Genomic DNA, 13,079 nt, shown 5'->3' on the forward strand with positions numbered 1-13,079 from the left:
GAGGGCTACAAGCTATAACTAGGGCCCAGAGTTTTTCCTGGTTAGGTCACTTGGTCAGGGAAAAAAACCCTGGTCCTAATCATACTGTATATTAACAATGATGAAAAGGTGGTTGGAAAAAGTTACTTGCTTACCTTTATAGGTCAAATCTCTTCTAAACGACAGCAAAGTAAATAGGGGATTAAAACGAGAGCACAGAGCACCAGGTCAAAGTGCACAGTGAGGAGGGAGGAGGGTTTTAAAGTGTGTATACTCATCTGCATACAGCATTTGACCTGTGTTGACCCTTCCTAATCGGCTGGGCTAGCCAATACGTTAGCTACAGTCATGAAGCACTGACTGCACTTGAGAGAAAGAGAGAGGGGCATAATAGTGTAGTTTAAACATCATGTACTCTATACAGTATGTCCAGTAAATGAATGGGCCAATCTGAAATACACATTTTATTGAACCTACAAATGATTTGATCACAGTAACACCATAATACACACGGTTCTCACTCTGCTGAGAAAACTGCCATACATTAGTTTCAAGTTTCAATGTCACATGCACAAGTACAGTGAAGTGCCATTCTTGCAAACTCAAAACCCAACAACGCAACAATGCATTATCTTTCATACTTCAGACAGATCTGGTTCAACAGGTATATTGGCCATACAACAATAAGCTACTACAATGGTTTCTAGACAGGTAGTGAATTCCATGGTGAGAGGACAATGAATGGAGGCATCATTTCCCTCCCCACTGAAGCACAGGGCAATAAAGGCTCATATTGTGTTTCCAGCTCACTGTGTAGTGTGTTGTAGGACACCTGTTAGTCCTCCATTAGACTGTGTTGCTCCCTGTCAAACATCTCGTCGACTCCAATGATACTCAACTCCAACTCCATCTTCTTGACAATTTAGTAACAGAGTAGAGACTGTACCTCTGAATTACATTTCAAAAGAATATATGCAGCTTTTACAAAACTGAAAAAAACAAAGGCACATGCATGATATTTAATCACTTGACTTATTTTTTTAATCAAGGTCAACACAGTGACATACACTAAAGTTACAAAATGCACTGTAACGTCGACTCAGAGTATTCAAATACACATAGTAAATATTACACATCAGGTTGAATGACATTTTTTTATTCCAGAATAATACTTTCCCCTTGTGTGCCAAGCCTGTTCAGTCTGCTGAAGTTCACATGCCCTGGGGGAGCTTGTGGAAGTTAGGTAACCATGGGTGTGGACTGAGGTTCCGGCTTGGCATGGGGCTGCTATGCTGCTCAAAGATAGACTGGCTACAATGACTTCACACATGAGAGAAAGGGATTGTCAAGAAGTGAGTCACATCTCCCTATACAAACAAACATATTAACTCAAGATAAAACACACAATAAATGCGGTAAAGAGGTCAATGGAACTCGACCAGAACAATGGAAATGCCATGGAAACGCGTGGGGAAAGATCCCACATCTCCTCATTGCCCCCCAGCAAAATTAGCCTACATTTAAGCTATTGTTTACATGTGTATTTCACACTATATTGAGGTATAAATCAGAGTATAATACTTGTATGGATGTCAACCCCAATACATGTTCATGTCATCGTCACCAATGAACTGCATTACAGTTAAAAATGACTTTGAGTACCACCACCGATTTCTCTTTGCTAGCTATGCTACCAGCTTATGTGAGCAGTAGTTAGCATTTAGCAGTCACTTCTTCTAAACCTGAAAAGGGACTACTTTCTAAATGTTCAACATGGTCTCAGAGTATTTTGTACTACTCTGTACGTAAATCTGAGATACTCCATTTAGTCTGATATGTTACGTTTCGTATGGTACGTTACGAATTATAAACAGGGTGGTTCGAGCACTGAAAGCTGATTGGCTGACAGCCGTGGTATATCAGATCGTATACCACGGGTATGACAAAATATTTATTTTTACTGCTCTAATTACCATGGTAACCCGTTTATAATAGCAATAAGGCACCTCAGAGGTTTGCATCGTGCCTAAGAACAGCCCTTAGCCGTAGTATATTGGCCATATACCACACCTCCTTGTGCCTTATTGCTTAATTGTAATTTGCACAATATGTTACAAATTTGCAAACCGTACAATATGTTACGAATTTGCAAAACTTATGGCCTCCCGAGTGGCACAGTGGTCTAAGGCACTGCATCTCAGTGCTAGAGGTGTCACTACAGACCCTGGTTTGAGTCCAGGCTATATCACTACCGGACGTGATTAGGAGTCCCATATGGCTGCGCACAATTGGCCCAGTGCTGTTGGGTTTGGCTGGGTTACGCGGTCATTGTAAATAAGAATGTGTTCTTAACTGACTTGCCTAGTTAAAGGTTCAGTATTTGTTTTTTTAAGTATATGTTGTAAATTCTAATTTGTTGTGGCTAACGTTAGCTAGGTGGCTAGCCCTAACAATAGCTAGCTCTAGGGATTAGGAGTTAAGGTTGAGGGTTAGCTAAAAGGGTCAGGGTTATGGGAAGGGTTAACTAACAAGTCATTGCAAAGTAGCTAAAAAATAGTAATTCGTTGCAAAGTTGCTAATTAGCTAAAATGTTAAAGTTGTCCATGATGAGGTTCAAACACACAACCTTTGGGTTGCTAGATGTTTGTGGTATACAGCTACAGTACATTGTGGGCCTGTTAAAATACATCAATCATGAGTCATTGGACAAATATCCACTTTGTTAAATCACATTTGTTGAATGTGCGCCAATCCCCACGGTCTGCGTTCCAATTACCTCTTTAACGCATCTATGTCTCAAGTGACTCCCTCCAACAGATTCTTGAAGGTTAACATACGGGTCAAAGTCAATCAATTCTTCTATGTTTGTCGTGATTAAAGCACAGCGCCTTTTCCAAATTTATTTTTCCAAATTGAGTTGTGCCTGAATTTAAAATGGATTAATGTAGATGTTTTTATCACAGGCCTACCCACAATACCCCATAATGTAAAAGTGGAATTGTGTTTGTAGAAATTTTTACAAATGAATTACAAATTAAAAGCTGAAATGTCTTGAGTCAATAACTATTCAACCCCTTGGTTATGGCAAGCCTAAATATGTTCAGGAGTAAAAATGTGCTGAACAAGTCACATAGGTTTCATGGACTGTGTGCAATAATAGTGTGATTTTTTGAATGACTACGTCATCTCTGCACTTCACACATACAGTGCCTTCGGAAAGTATTCAGAACCCTTGACTTTTATCACATCTTGTTAGGTTACAGCTTTAATCTAAAATTAAAGAAGATTTGCTTTAATACTGCAAAATGTTCTCTGTACCTCATGACAATGTGTAGAACTGCAGGAAATAAGCTTTAAAACCTGCAAAAAAATGTCCACATCTGTGTATGTATGTGTGTGATTGTGTTTACATCAATAGTCTATTTATGAATATGGATACACTTTGAGATTTCAAACCAAGGATGGGTGCAGCTTAGCCTACCGCCCGCTGGTGTTTATAGCACTGATGTGTGCATCTTTTGTTTGAACAACCTGCGAGGCAATATGACAATAAAAGAAGACTGAGGGGAGGGAGAAACGATGAAATGGCTGGTGTGGGTGTTTGTTTATTGAAGAACGCTCGCTGGGCACAAAAACAGCAGATAAGGACTTTGGTCTCTGTGGCTTCGCCAGCTTAATTACTAGCTTCCAGAACCATTACACCATTCAGCATGTGCTAGAGATGAGAAACACAAAAGTTAGGGCGCTATAAAGCCAGATAGGGCCGTTACTATGGTGGCCATAAGGAGGACCCCGTCGCTTGAAGGAGGTTCAGAAACTAGTGGGCAGATTAGACAGCTAGAAGATTGGCTGCTGGGGATTTGAAGGTCTTGAGTTGTCAGTGTCATAGCTTTAAGGAAAACTGGACATTAGCCTACAATATAGCCTAAGAAACTACCATTGTGGAATGAAATGGTATGAATGTGTTTTTTAAGCAAAGGCACGAGGGGGTGTGGTATATGGTCAATATACCACAGCTAAGGGCTGTTGTTACGCACAACGTAATGCAGTGCCTGGATACAGCTCTTAGCCGTATATTGGCCAAATCTTTCAAACCCCCGAGTGCCATATTGCTATTGTGGCTTTCAGCGAATCAGCATTCAGGGCTCGAACCACCCACTTAATGTGTAATTGGTAGCCTAACTATGAAAAAACAAATGCTTTGCAACAGAATCGGCGTAATGAAGACCCCATGTCTGTAATTGTATTTTTTATTGTACTTTAATATTTTTTCTAGCCCATATATTTTTTTATTAATATCAGTCTATGACATTTTCCAAGATGGTGGTGAACAGGGCCAACCTGCATAACGTTTTCATGCTACACAGGAACAACTTAGTGAGCTCGCCATCTACTCTGACATTGACCTCAAGAAGCCCCCCAAGGTCAGAGTTCAGCACCTCCCAAAGTTCATGTAGTGTGTCATAAATAGTCCTATTTTTTTTTAAGAGATCTTTGTAATCAAAGAAAAATAAGATAATACCACCAATCATCAATTGTTTGTCAATAGCTGCACATATCACTTGAGGATGAGAAAGTGATTGCTTGAGTATTTGGGCCCAATTAGTGCCCATGTATGTAATGTTAAACAGGGGTTGTCTTGGCTGCACTGTATTCACTATTATGAACAAAAATGTGATTCAACACATCAACAGATAGAGCAACGTCGACCAAGACAGTCAGTAACACAAGACAAGTCTACATTCTCCCATTAATGGATGTCAGCCATTTTCTTTTGGCAAAGGTCTCCGTCTTCCATGTTCTCCTTCTCTTGAGGAATGACCTTGGCTGAAGATAGGGGGCGGTAAACGATAAGGTAGGAACACATTCAGGAGCAACGCAGCATCGACGTGGGGAAATACTCAACGGGAAGCAGGAACTAAATGAAAAGAAGCCACTATCATGCGTTTGCTTCTGCGCTCTTCGCTATGGTACACATCGGCATTTCTTGGTTCGCATACTGCCTTTAAAAGCGAGCTTGTCACACAAGCGATTACCTCATATCTGATAAAAACGATGCATTATCAAACCGAAGAGCGAGGACGACCGAACTCCTCTGACTACAGGATATATTTTAGTAAGTTATTAGCCTACCACCATGCAAGACATGGTAGCTCATTCCTTCACCGACGACCAAAACGTGGCCGTTAGTTAGGGTAAATAGTACGGTATTAGCTAAGGATACATATTTCACAGCTGGTTTGATAACTTACAATTATGGCCGCATGGCATGGTTGCATTCGACACATTTGAAGTTGTGAGCCGTGTTCTGACTGAAAAACATCCACAATAATAGGTCTAACATGTTGTTGGATTAACGCTACATTTAAATACTATTAGCGGCAACACTTTCCATTTTACAGAGCTCTTGAATTTTGGAAGGACGTGTTTTTGGTGGCTACAATGTTGCTGTTCCCTTTACCTTTGTCACGTGTTCTGTCATTAAAGACTTGTTACAAGTCGCCACAAAGTCATCCGTTTTCGCTTTTTATACGGTCTGGCTGGTAGGCTGTCACATTACAAGTACAGGACTGATATATAATGAAGTCACATTTGAAATACTATTTTCTTTCTATGGGTATATATGATGGGTTGTTAAAATGTGCTCCAGTGTGACATTGACAATGGCAGGTTTAAAGACAGGACCCCATTGAATGTTTTCATTGCAGAAGACATTGATGGGGTATTCCGTTTTAAATGTGCTTTGTGGACCTCGGTCCATATAGGTCAGTGTCACCCATCTGACAGTTATAACCATTGAGGGGGTAGGGCATGTTGTCTTTAGTGTGAACTCCTCCTGATAAGAAATGCACTCATTTACAGAGAGCGAGCGAGTGGTCACACCTGTCAGTTTAAAATGTTACTTAAAGGGCAATTCTGCCATGTTCAACATCTCCATCACCAAACTAGTTTCTACATGTGAAACAGTGTGTTACTATGACCTGTGCTTTAAGATAAGAAGAAAGGTCCAAAAACAATGCTTCTCTGTGACATCACAGGGTAGGATTTAAAAGTAAAAAGTAATTTTCAAATAGAGGATATTTTATTGCTCCTCACAACTTTTGATCATGTCATCAGGTAGAACTAACTTTATTTTATTTTTTTCTTCTACAAAATGTAGAAATGATCAGTTTTCACACGTTGACACTGGTATTATAATGAAAATGTGGTTGAAAAGGGGTGGAGTTAACCTTTTTGAAGCGTTAAAGTGGAACACTATTGCATTGCTACATTTTTCTGTGTAGGGGCCTTACATTTTCTGTACCTACCAGTGGAAGCTCCTCGGGAGGACCGTCCTCAGTGAATTTCAATAAAAAAATAGTGAAACATTAAAGTTATCCATTTCTAGATAAAACTATGCTAAATATGTTCACATGTCACCAAATAATTTACTTTTTAAACACAGTTCTGCAATAAAGGTCTACAGTAGCCTCAGCAGCACTCTGTAGGGTAGCGCCATGGTGTAGTCGGACGACAGCTAGTTCACATCCTCCTCTGGGTACATCTTCCAGTGTAACTGCTTTCTGACTGTACACTGTACTGCATGATTGTAGCTAGCAGGTTTACTAACACGTTAGTTCTAGTCGCTATGTTGAACGTGACATGACAAGGATGTAGGCTGTGTGTAGCGGTTATAGTGGTCATGATATGAAGGTTTAGCTTGGAAAGAGTTTTTTTGCCTGGTCACAGACAGCGGATGTGTTGTGCACTGAAGTCCATAAGCGAAGGGAAAAGATGAGAGGGGGAGATACATATATATATATATATATATATATATATATATATAACAGCAATGGGGATCATGCTGCTTTTATGTGGGCGCTATGAAAGTGAACTGTTTCTGTGTGATCGGGTGTATTCATTAAGCCGATTCTGTTGAATAATTTCTTAAACGGAAGCAAACGGAACGTGGATAAAAATAACACATTTGTGACTGTTGGACTAATGATTATTCCCTAGATCAGCTAGATGCAGGCAAGTGTGTGCAAGGCGGGATTGAATGCATCACTGTCGGTCACCTTGATTACTCAAAATGATCTACGTTGTAAACCTTTATTCATTGGCTAGGTTGTAGCAGCCTCATGATGGTCACAGGGAAAGTGTGAGTTATGTATAGCCTAACTTATCGATGTTATCCAATGTGCTGTAATAGAAAAGACCATGTTCATTAAAAAAAAAAAATCCTCAAAAAATGTCAGGCTCCCGAGTGGCGCTGCGGTCTAAGGTACTGCAAGAGGCGTCACTACATACCCTGGTTCGATTCCAGGCTGTATCACATTCGGCCCTGATAGGTAGTCCCATAGAGCGGTGCACAATTGTCCCAGCGTCGTTAGGGTTTGGCCGGGGTAGGCCATCACTGTAAATAAGAATTTGTTATTACCTGATAAATAAAAATCCTCCCTCATCTTAAACGGCACCGACTGCCACTGGCACCTAGTAACACTATAAATGTTGCATCCAGCACTTGCGGTATACCAACAGTTCCAGAAAGGTTTGAGAATGATTACAGTCAGTCAATTTACTTTGCATGTGTTTTCTTCTAGAAACCTCTGACGGGAAATACATCTCTCCCTTTCATGATATTCCACTTATCGCCGATGGAGATCAGGTATGCTCTCGATGGTGCTACACATTTTGTTCAATCTGGCTCTATTCTTACTTGGTTGTTGTAGCTTTTATGAAACCGGTCTATGTGATGCAAGGAACGAGTCAATGTTTCCATATTTCCTTTTTGCATTTGGAAATTATAATGGGTGTGAGTATGGAACCTTTTAGGCAGGCATTTTCAAACAGAAACCACATACATAGTCATTGATTTTTGGTGCGTTCGAGTGCTAAGAACACGTGTCAAGCTCATTCCAAGGAGGGCTGAGTGTCAGCGGGTTTTTGCTCCACCCTTGTGCTTGATTGATGAATTAAGGTCACTGATTTAGTAAGGAACTCCCCTCATCTGGTTGTCTAGGTCTTAACTGAAAGGAAAAAGCAAAAACCTGCAGACACTCGGCCATCCTTGGAATGAGATTGACACCCCTGGCTTAGACAGAAAATCTTTGAAAAAGCATGATTTTATCTGACAAAGAAATATGTTTATTGAATATGTAAAGGTTACGCATACTTCTCAGCGGGTTTGTCAATAGTAAGGTGACCTGCAAATGTCTAGCCATTTTGTAGCACCTCACTTGCTGGGTATTTTTCCTGTCAGACAGTCTACTATTAGTGTCTGGAACCTCATACGTGATGTCAGATATTGTGTAGGTCTACCAAATATGTCTTTATTCTTAATGTAATTTGTGTCTTACTGAAGGAAAATGATGTGCCATCTAAAAAACTGAAGAAGAATGACAATGAGGTATTTGCTCATGCTGACATCTCTACTACAAACAAAGCAAAACAATTGAATCTCTTTAATGAATGCTGAACGCCTTGATTATATTATCTTTGATATAGTTCATATGTTGTTTTACAGGTTCTGTATAACATGGTTGTGGAGGTGCCTCGATGGTCCAATGCCAAAATGGAGGCAAGTATTGTTTTGGGAGCCTGTCAATGTTTCTTTAAGTATTAATCTAAAACTATGGTGTGTCCATATACATGAGAATCTGAGAACCACCGACATAAAGAAAGGCGGTCGACTTTTGTCCGTCGAGGTTTGTTGTCCCTCATTGACTGATCCAAACATCGTTGAGAGCTTTCTGACGTGCTAGCACACTGGTCTTTGACTAGAAACAGCCAGACAATAGATTAATAATGCATCTGTCTTAAAAAGAAAGGTCCTATAAATATCATCTTCCCTTAATTTATAATGATGTCCTTGCACCAGGCAACTTGTTAATGATATTTAAGCACTTCAGGCAGAGTGAGAGAGAGCTGGAGCTGTGTGAACTTTGAAAGTTGAAGTAAAGGTCATCTCACAGTCTCCAGCAGTGGCAGCTGATGGAATAGTAGAGGAGAATGAAAGTGCAAACTGTGTTTGTGGGTACTATTTATTTTATGAGGATTTTAAAATGGACGCCCTTCTGATGTCACTGTCTCAAGATGGTAAACTGCTGACCCAAGTTTAGACTGTCATCGTGTGTTAATTATGCATCTTTCTTTTAGATTGCAACCAAGGAATCACTGAACCCAATCAAGCAGGATATGAAGAAGGGCAAACTCCGATACGTGGCCAACGTATTTCCTCATAAAGGTTACATCTGGAACTACGGGGCGCTCCCACAGGTGAGACCTCTGAGATGATCATCCTGCTGTTGTGTTACGGAGTTGATCATCCTTCTGTCGTGTTACGTATTTCACCATCCCTCTGTTTTCTTCCAGAGTTGAACAAAATCAACAACTGGAGAGATTCTAAATGGACATCTATCCCATTTTTAACCCTATTCGCTAGTCCTTCAGCGGAAAACACTAGAACGTCTCAGTGGAAACTCGACTGCCAGTAATGCATTTCTTCTTTCATCCTCCGGCAGTATTGATTTGGCCAAAGTGAATGACTAATACAGGCGGAAACATGGAAAACACTTCACGATTCATAAAATGGGTCTTGTTGGTGAAATCCACAGCGTGTGGCCCTGAGCGTTTTCATATACGAGTGCATTAAGCAGCCTGCCCCGCGGACATCATTGATTTTCCCATTACTTATTATTATTGTCTGCTGCTCTCCCCACTGGCTGAGAATGATGCACTGTGGTCGGCTCAACAAATTTGACAGTTCATCTCACGATGTTCGAAATGACGGTATACAAACAGTGTTTACAGGGATAATGGTGTTAGTGCTGTCTCTTCTCGTGTTGAAACAGACATGGGAAGACCCGAACCACACGGACAAGGACACCAAGTGCTGCGGTGACAACGACCCCATAGACGTCTGCGAAATCGGCACGCTGGTAAGACGGTCTAGACTTTGGCTAAATCATATCCAAGAATAATAACATTACTTGTATGTATGGAAGTTAATTAAGTCAGTTAATAGTTAATTTACCAGCAATATGTGTCTAGACATATTAAAATTAAGCAATAAGGCCCGAGGAGCCGTGGTCTATGGCCAATATACCATGGCTAAGGGCGGTCCTTATGCACGACGCAACGCAGAGTGCCTGTATACAGCCCTTAGCCGTGATATATTGGCCATATACAACAAACCCCAGAGGTGCCTTATTGCTATTATAAACTGGTTACCAATGTAATAAGAGCAGTAAATATAAATGTTTTGTCATACCCATGGTATACAGTCTGATATACCACGGCTGTCAGCCAATCAGTATTCAGAGCTTAAACCACCCAGATTATAATATGTATATAAAGTAACTCGTGGAACGTATAATGTAATACATGTTCATGTATAACATGTCATGTATATTGTACTTTTACCTGAGGAGTTGTCTGTCTTCTTACCGGTGTCCTGCAGGTGTGTTCCCCAGGTCAGGTGATCCAGGTGAAAGTGCTGGGGGTCCTGGCCATGATCGACGAGGGAGAGACGGACTGGAAGCTGATAGCCATCAACGCTGATGACCCAGAGGCCCCCAGCCTTAACAGTCAGTCTTAGGAACTTGTTACAGTACTTCAGAACATCACTGCTGTAGTAGACATTATAAACACGTTGAACACATATTAGGCTCCGTTTACACAGGCAGCCCAATTCAATTAGTGCTAAAAAAAAGATCTGGTCTTTTGACCAATCGTATTTGAACATGAGCTGATGTCTAAAGATTGGATCTGACTGGTCAAAATACCAATTAGTGGAAAAATGATCAGAATTGGCCTGCCTGTGTAAACCCAGCCTTAGACACATTATCCGCAGCACAGTATCCATTAACCTAGTGTGTTTGATCTCAGTATTTTACATTTTTGTAATTTAGCAGACGCTGTTATCCAGAGTGACTTACGGTAGTGAGTGCACACATTGGTCATATACTGGTCCCCCGTGGGAGTCGAACCCACAATCCTGGCGTTGCAAGCACCATGCTCTACCGACTGAGCCACACAGGACCAGCATATGTTTAGAACCACAGTGTATCACAGTGTAATCACGCTTGTATTCTCCTCAGGTATCGAGGATGTCCGGAAGAGCAGATCGGGTCATTTGGAGGCTACGGTCGACTGGTTTAAAAAATACAAGGTGCCAGACGGCAAGCCCGAAAACCAGTTTGCGTTCAATGGACAGTTCAAAGACAAGGTACATAGAGTTTCTCCATTAGGGCCACATACTATATATTAAAGTATAATAGCTGGTATATATCGTACTATTTTCCTGAAAGTGTTCTAGTCCAGTGCCATGGTAGTTACTTTAATAGGAGGGACTCTGATGGTGCATTCCCTTCCCCAGGGATAGCAAATGATTAGTTTCTCTCTATTGTCCTTTGTCTCCCTCCATTCCTCCTCCTCTTTAGGACTTTGCTATGGAGGTCATTAAGTCCACTCACGAGCACTGGAGGGCACTGGTGCAGAAGCAGACTAATGGTGGCGAGATAGATTGGTGAGGAGCGTGTGTGTGTTATCCCAGCAGGGTGTGTTAGCCCACTAGGGGGTGTGTGTGTGTGTTTCATCCTACGTTACACATAATACACTGCTCATGTGGTCGGTCAGCTAATAGCCCTCCAGCCCCCCTTATGGAATTACAATAAGCCTGCATTATATGTTCTTGATTTGCTGTGTTGCTTGATAATGACCTAAGTTTCTTCTTTAACAACAGTAAAAACGTCTCTGTCTGCGAGAGCCCTTTCAAATTCACTGGGGAGGACGCCTGCAATGTGGTCAAATCGGTGAGAATATCAGTTCAGTTCTGTGTGTGCTGTAACTATAACTAAGCTTTGTGTTTTCAAGCAATGTCGTCAGGAGCATTCTTAGTATCGCGTTTGGATCTGATAGTCTTGTGACATCATATCCTGTGCCTCCTCCTTAGGCTCCTGCTGGTGGCGAGGCACTTCCTGTACCTCCAGAAGGTATGTATCAAGTGACTGACTTGCTTGACAATGAGACCCATTTTAGCCACATGATTGAATTGACAAGAAATAAGAAATACATATATTCATATTATATGTGTATATATTACCTTCCCTTTTTTAATGTCACATTGATCTCCACTATTGTCTGTTACAGTGGACAAGTGGCATTTCCTTTCCAAGTGATTCTGGACTGAAGTCCTGCGACGTAAAAAGCGGAGAACTTTTGTCCAATATTCAGATGAAGCACTTCAAGTACTGTATTTTTTTCTATTGTTACTGCAAATGTTTTAGTATTCAGCTGATTTGGTTATTCCCATCTAAATTTGTAAATGATTATATCATGTTTTATTGCATTATGTTTGAGACTGATGTTCTTGTACAGACAGACAGGCCTATTGTATTTTATTTAAAAGTGCCAAAGTGCATTTCAGTAATGGGTTGTATGCTATTGAAATTAGAAAACATTCTTTGATATTCATAATTTCTCAATTCGAAAACTACATTTGCACAGTTTTCTTTGTAAGGTATCCAATGGTTCGATCCACCTTCTTTTGATAAATAAAAGCATCCAGGTGTGAGACGCATGGTGTGCCTTCGATTGACATCAACAACATTTCCACTCATAAACATGCAGACCAAAATAAATATTTGAACCGCTCAAATTCAAATGACGACTAGATGTGAAACTTAAAACGTGCTTTAAATAAATATAAATTTTATTAAAAACACCCACATCTCAGCAATATCAGGAATGATATCATAAACAGCTTTCAAATAAACTGCATTCAGTACATTACAATACTTACAGCATTATAACATTCTTAATTCCATGTTTAGCATACCAACCTTAAAGGGGAACAAGGGAAGCAGTAACACAAAAAGACGGAGGCAGAAAATAACAAAACGTTTTAAAAACTTTAGTGTCTCGAACAGCAGAAATACCAACACGTGTACATTAAACTGCTAGCTTAACATAAGAGCTGTGCACTCTCGTGCGTTAGTCAAGCTCAAAGTCATTCAAGTCATGTTGAATCACACTCCAACACTCTGAAGCTTTTCAAGTATGGCTATGCTCGTCACCCGCTATGTCTTAGACACTCCTTTTCACAACCACACCCTGCT

At 40.6% G+C, this 13,079-nt stretch overlaps 1 protein-coding gene across 1 annotated transcript; it reads left to right on the top strand.

The window, feature by feature from the left end:
* Nucleotides 1-4,850: 4,850 nt before the first annotated feature.
* ppa2 (inorganic pyrophosphatase 2) lies at nucleotides 4,851-12,535 on the top strand. Its single transcript, XM_042318669.1, has 12 exons — nucleotides 4,851-5,095; nucleotides 7,563-7,627; nucleotides 8,324-8,368; nucleotides 8,486-8,539; nucleotides 9,118-9,237; nucleotides 9,813-9,899; nucleotides 10,421-10,547; nucleotides 11,061-11,188; nucleotides 11,403-11,488; nucleotides 11,705-11,774; nucleotides 11,915-11,954; nucleotides 12,112-12,535. Exons 1-12 carry the CDS (start codon nucleotides 4,921-4,923, stop codon nucleotides 12,138-12,140), a joined length of 1,026 nt encoding a protein of 341 aa, XP_042174603.1. The 5' UTR covers nucleotides 4,851-4,920; the 3' UTR covers nucleotides 12,141-12,535.
* Nucleotides 12,536-13,079: the final 544 nt, after the last annotated feature.

The sequence above is a fragment of the Oncorhynchus tshawytscha genome, unplaced genomic scaffold (assembly GCF_018296145.1).
Source record: "Oncorhynchus tshawytscha isolate Ot180627B unplaced genomic scaffold, Otsh_v2.0 Un_contig_4803_pilon_pilon, whole genome shotgun sequence".
NCBI lineage: Eukaryota > Metazoa > Chordata > Actinopteri > Salmoniformes > Salmonidae > Oncorhynchus > Oncorhynchus tshawytscha.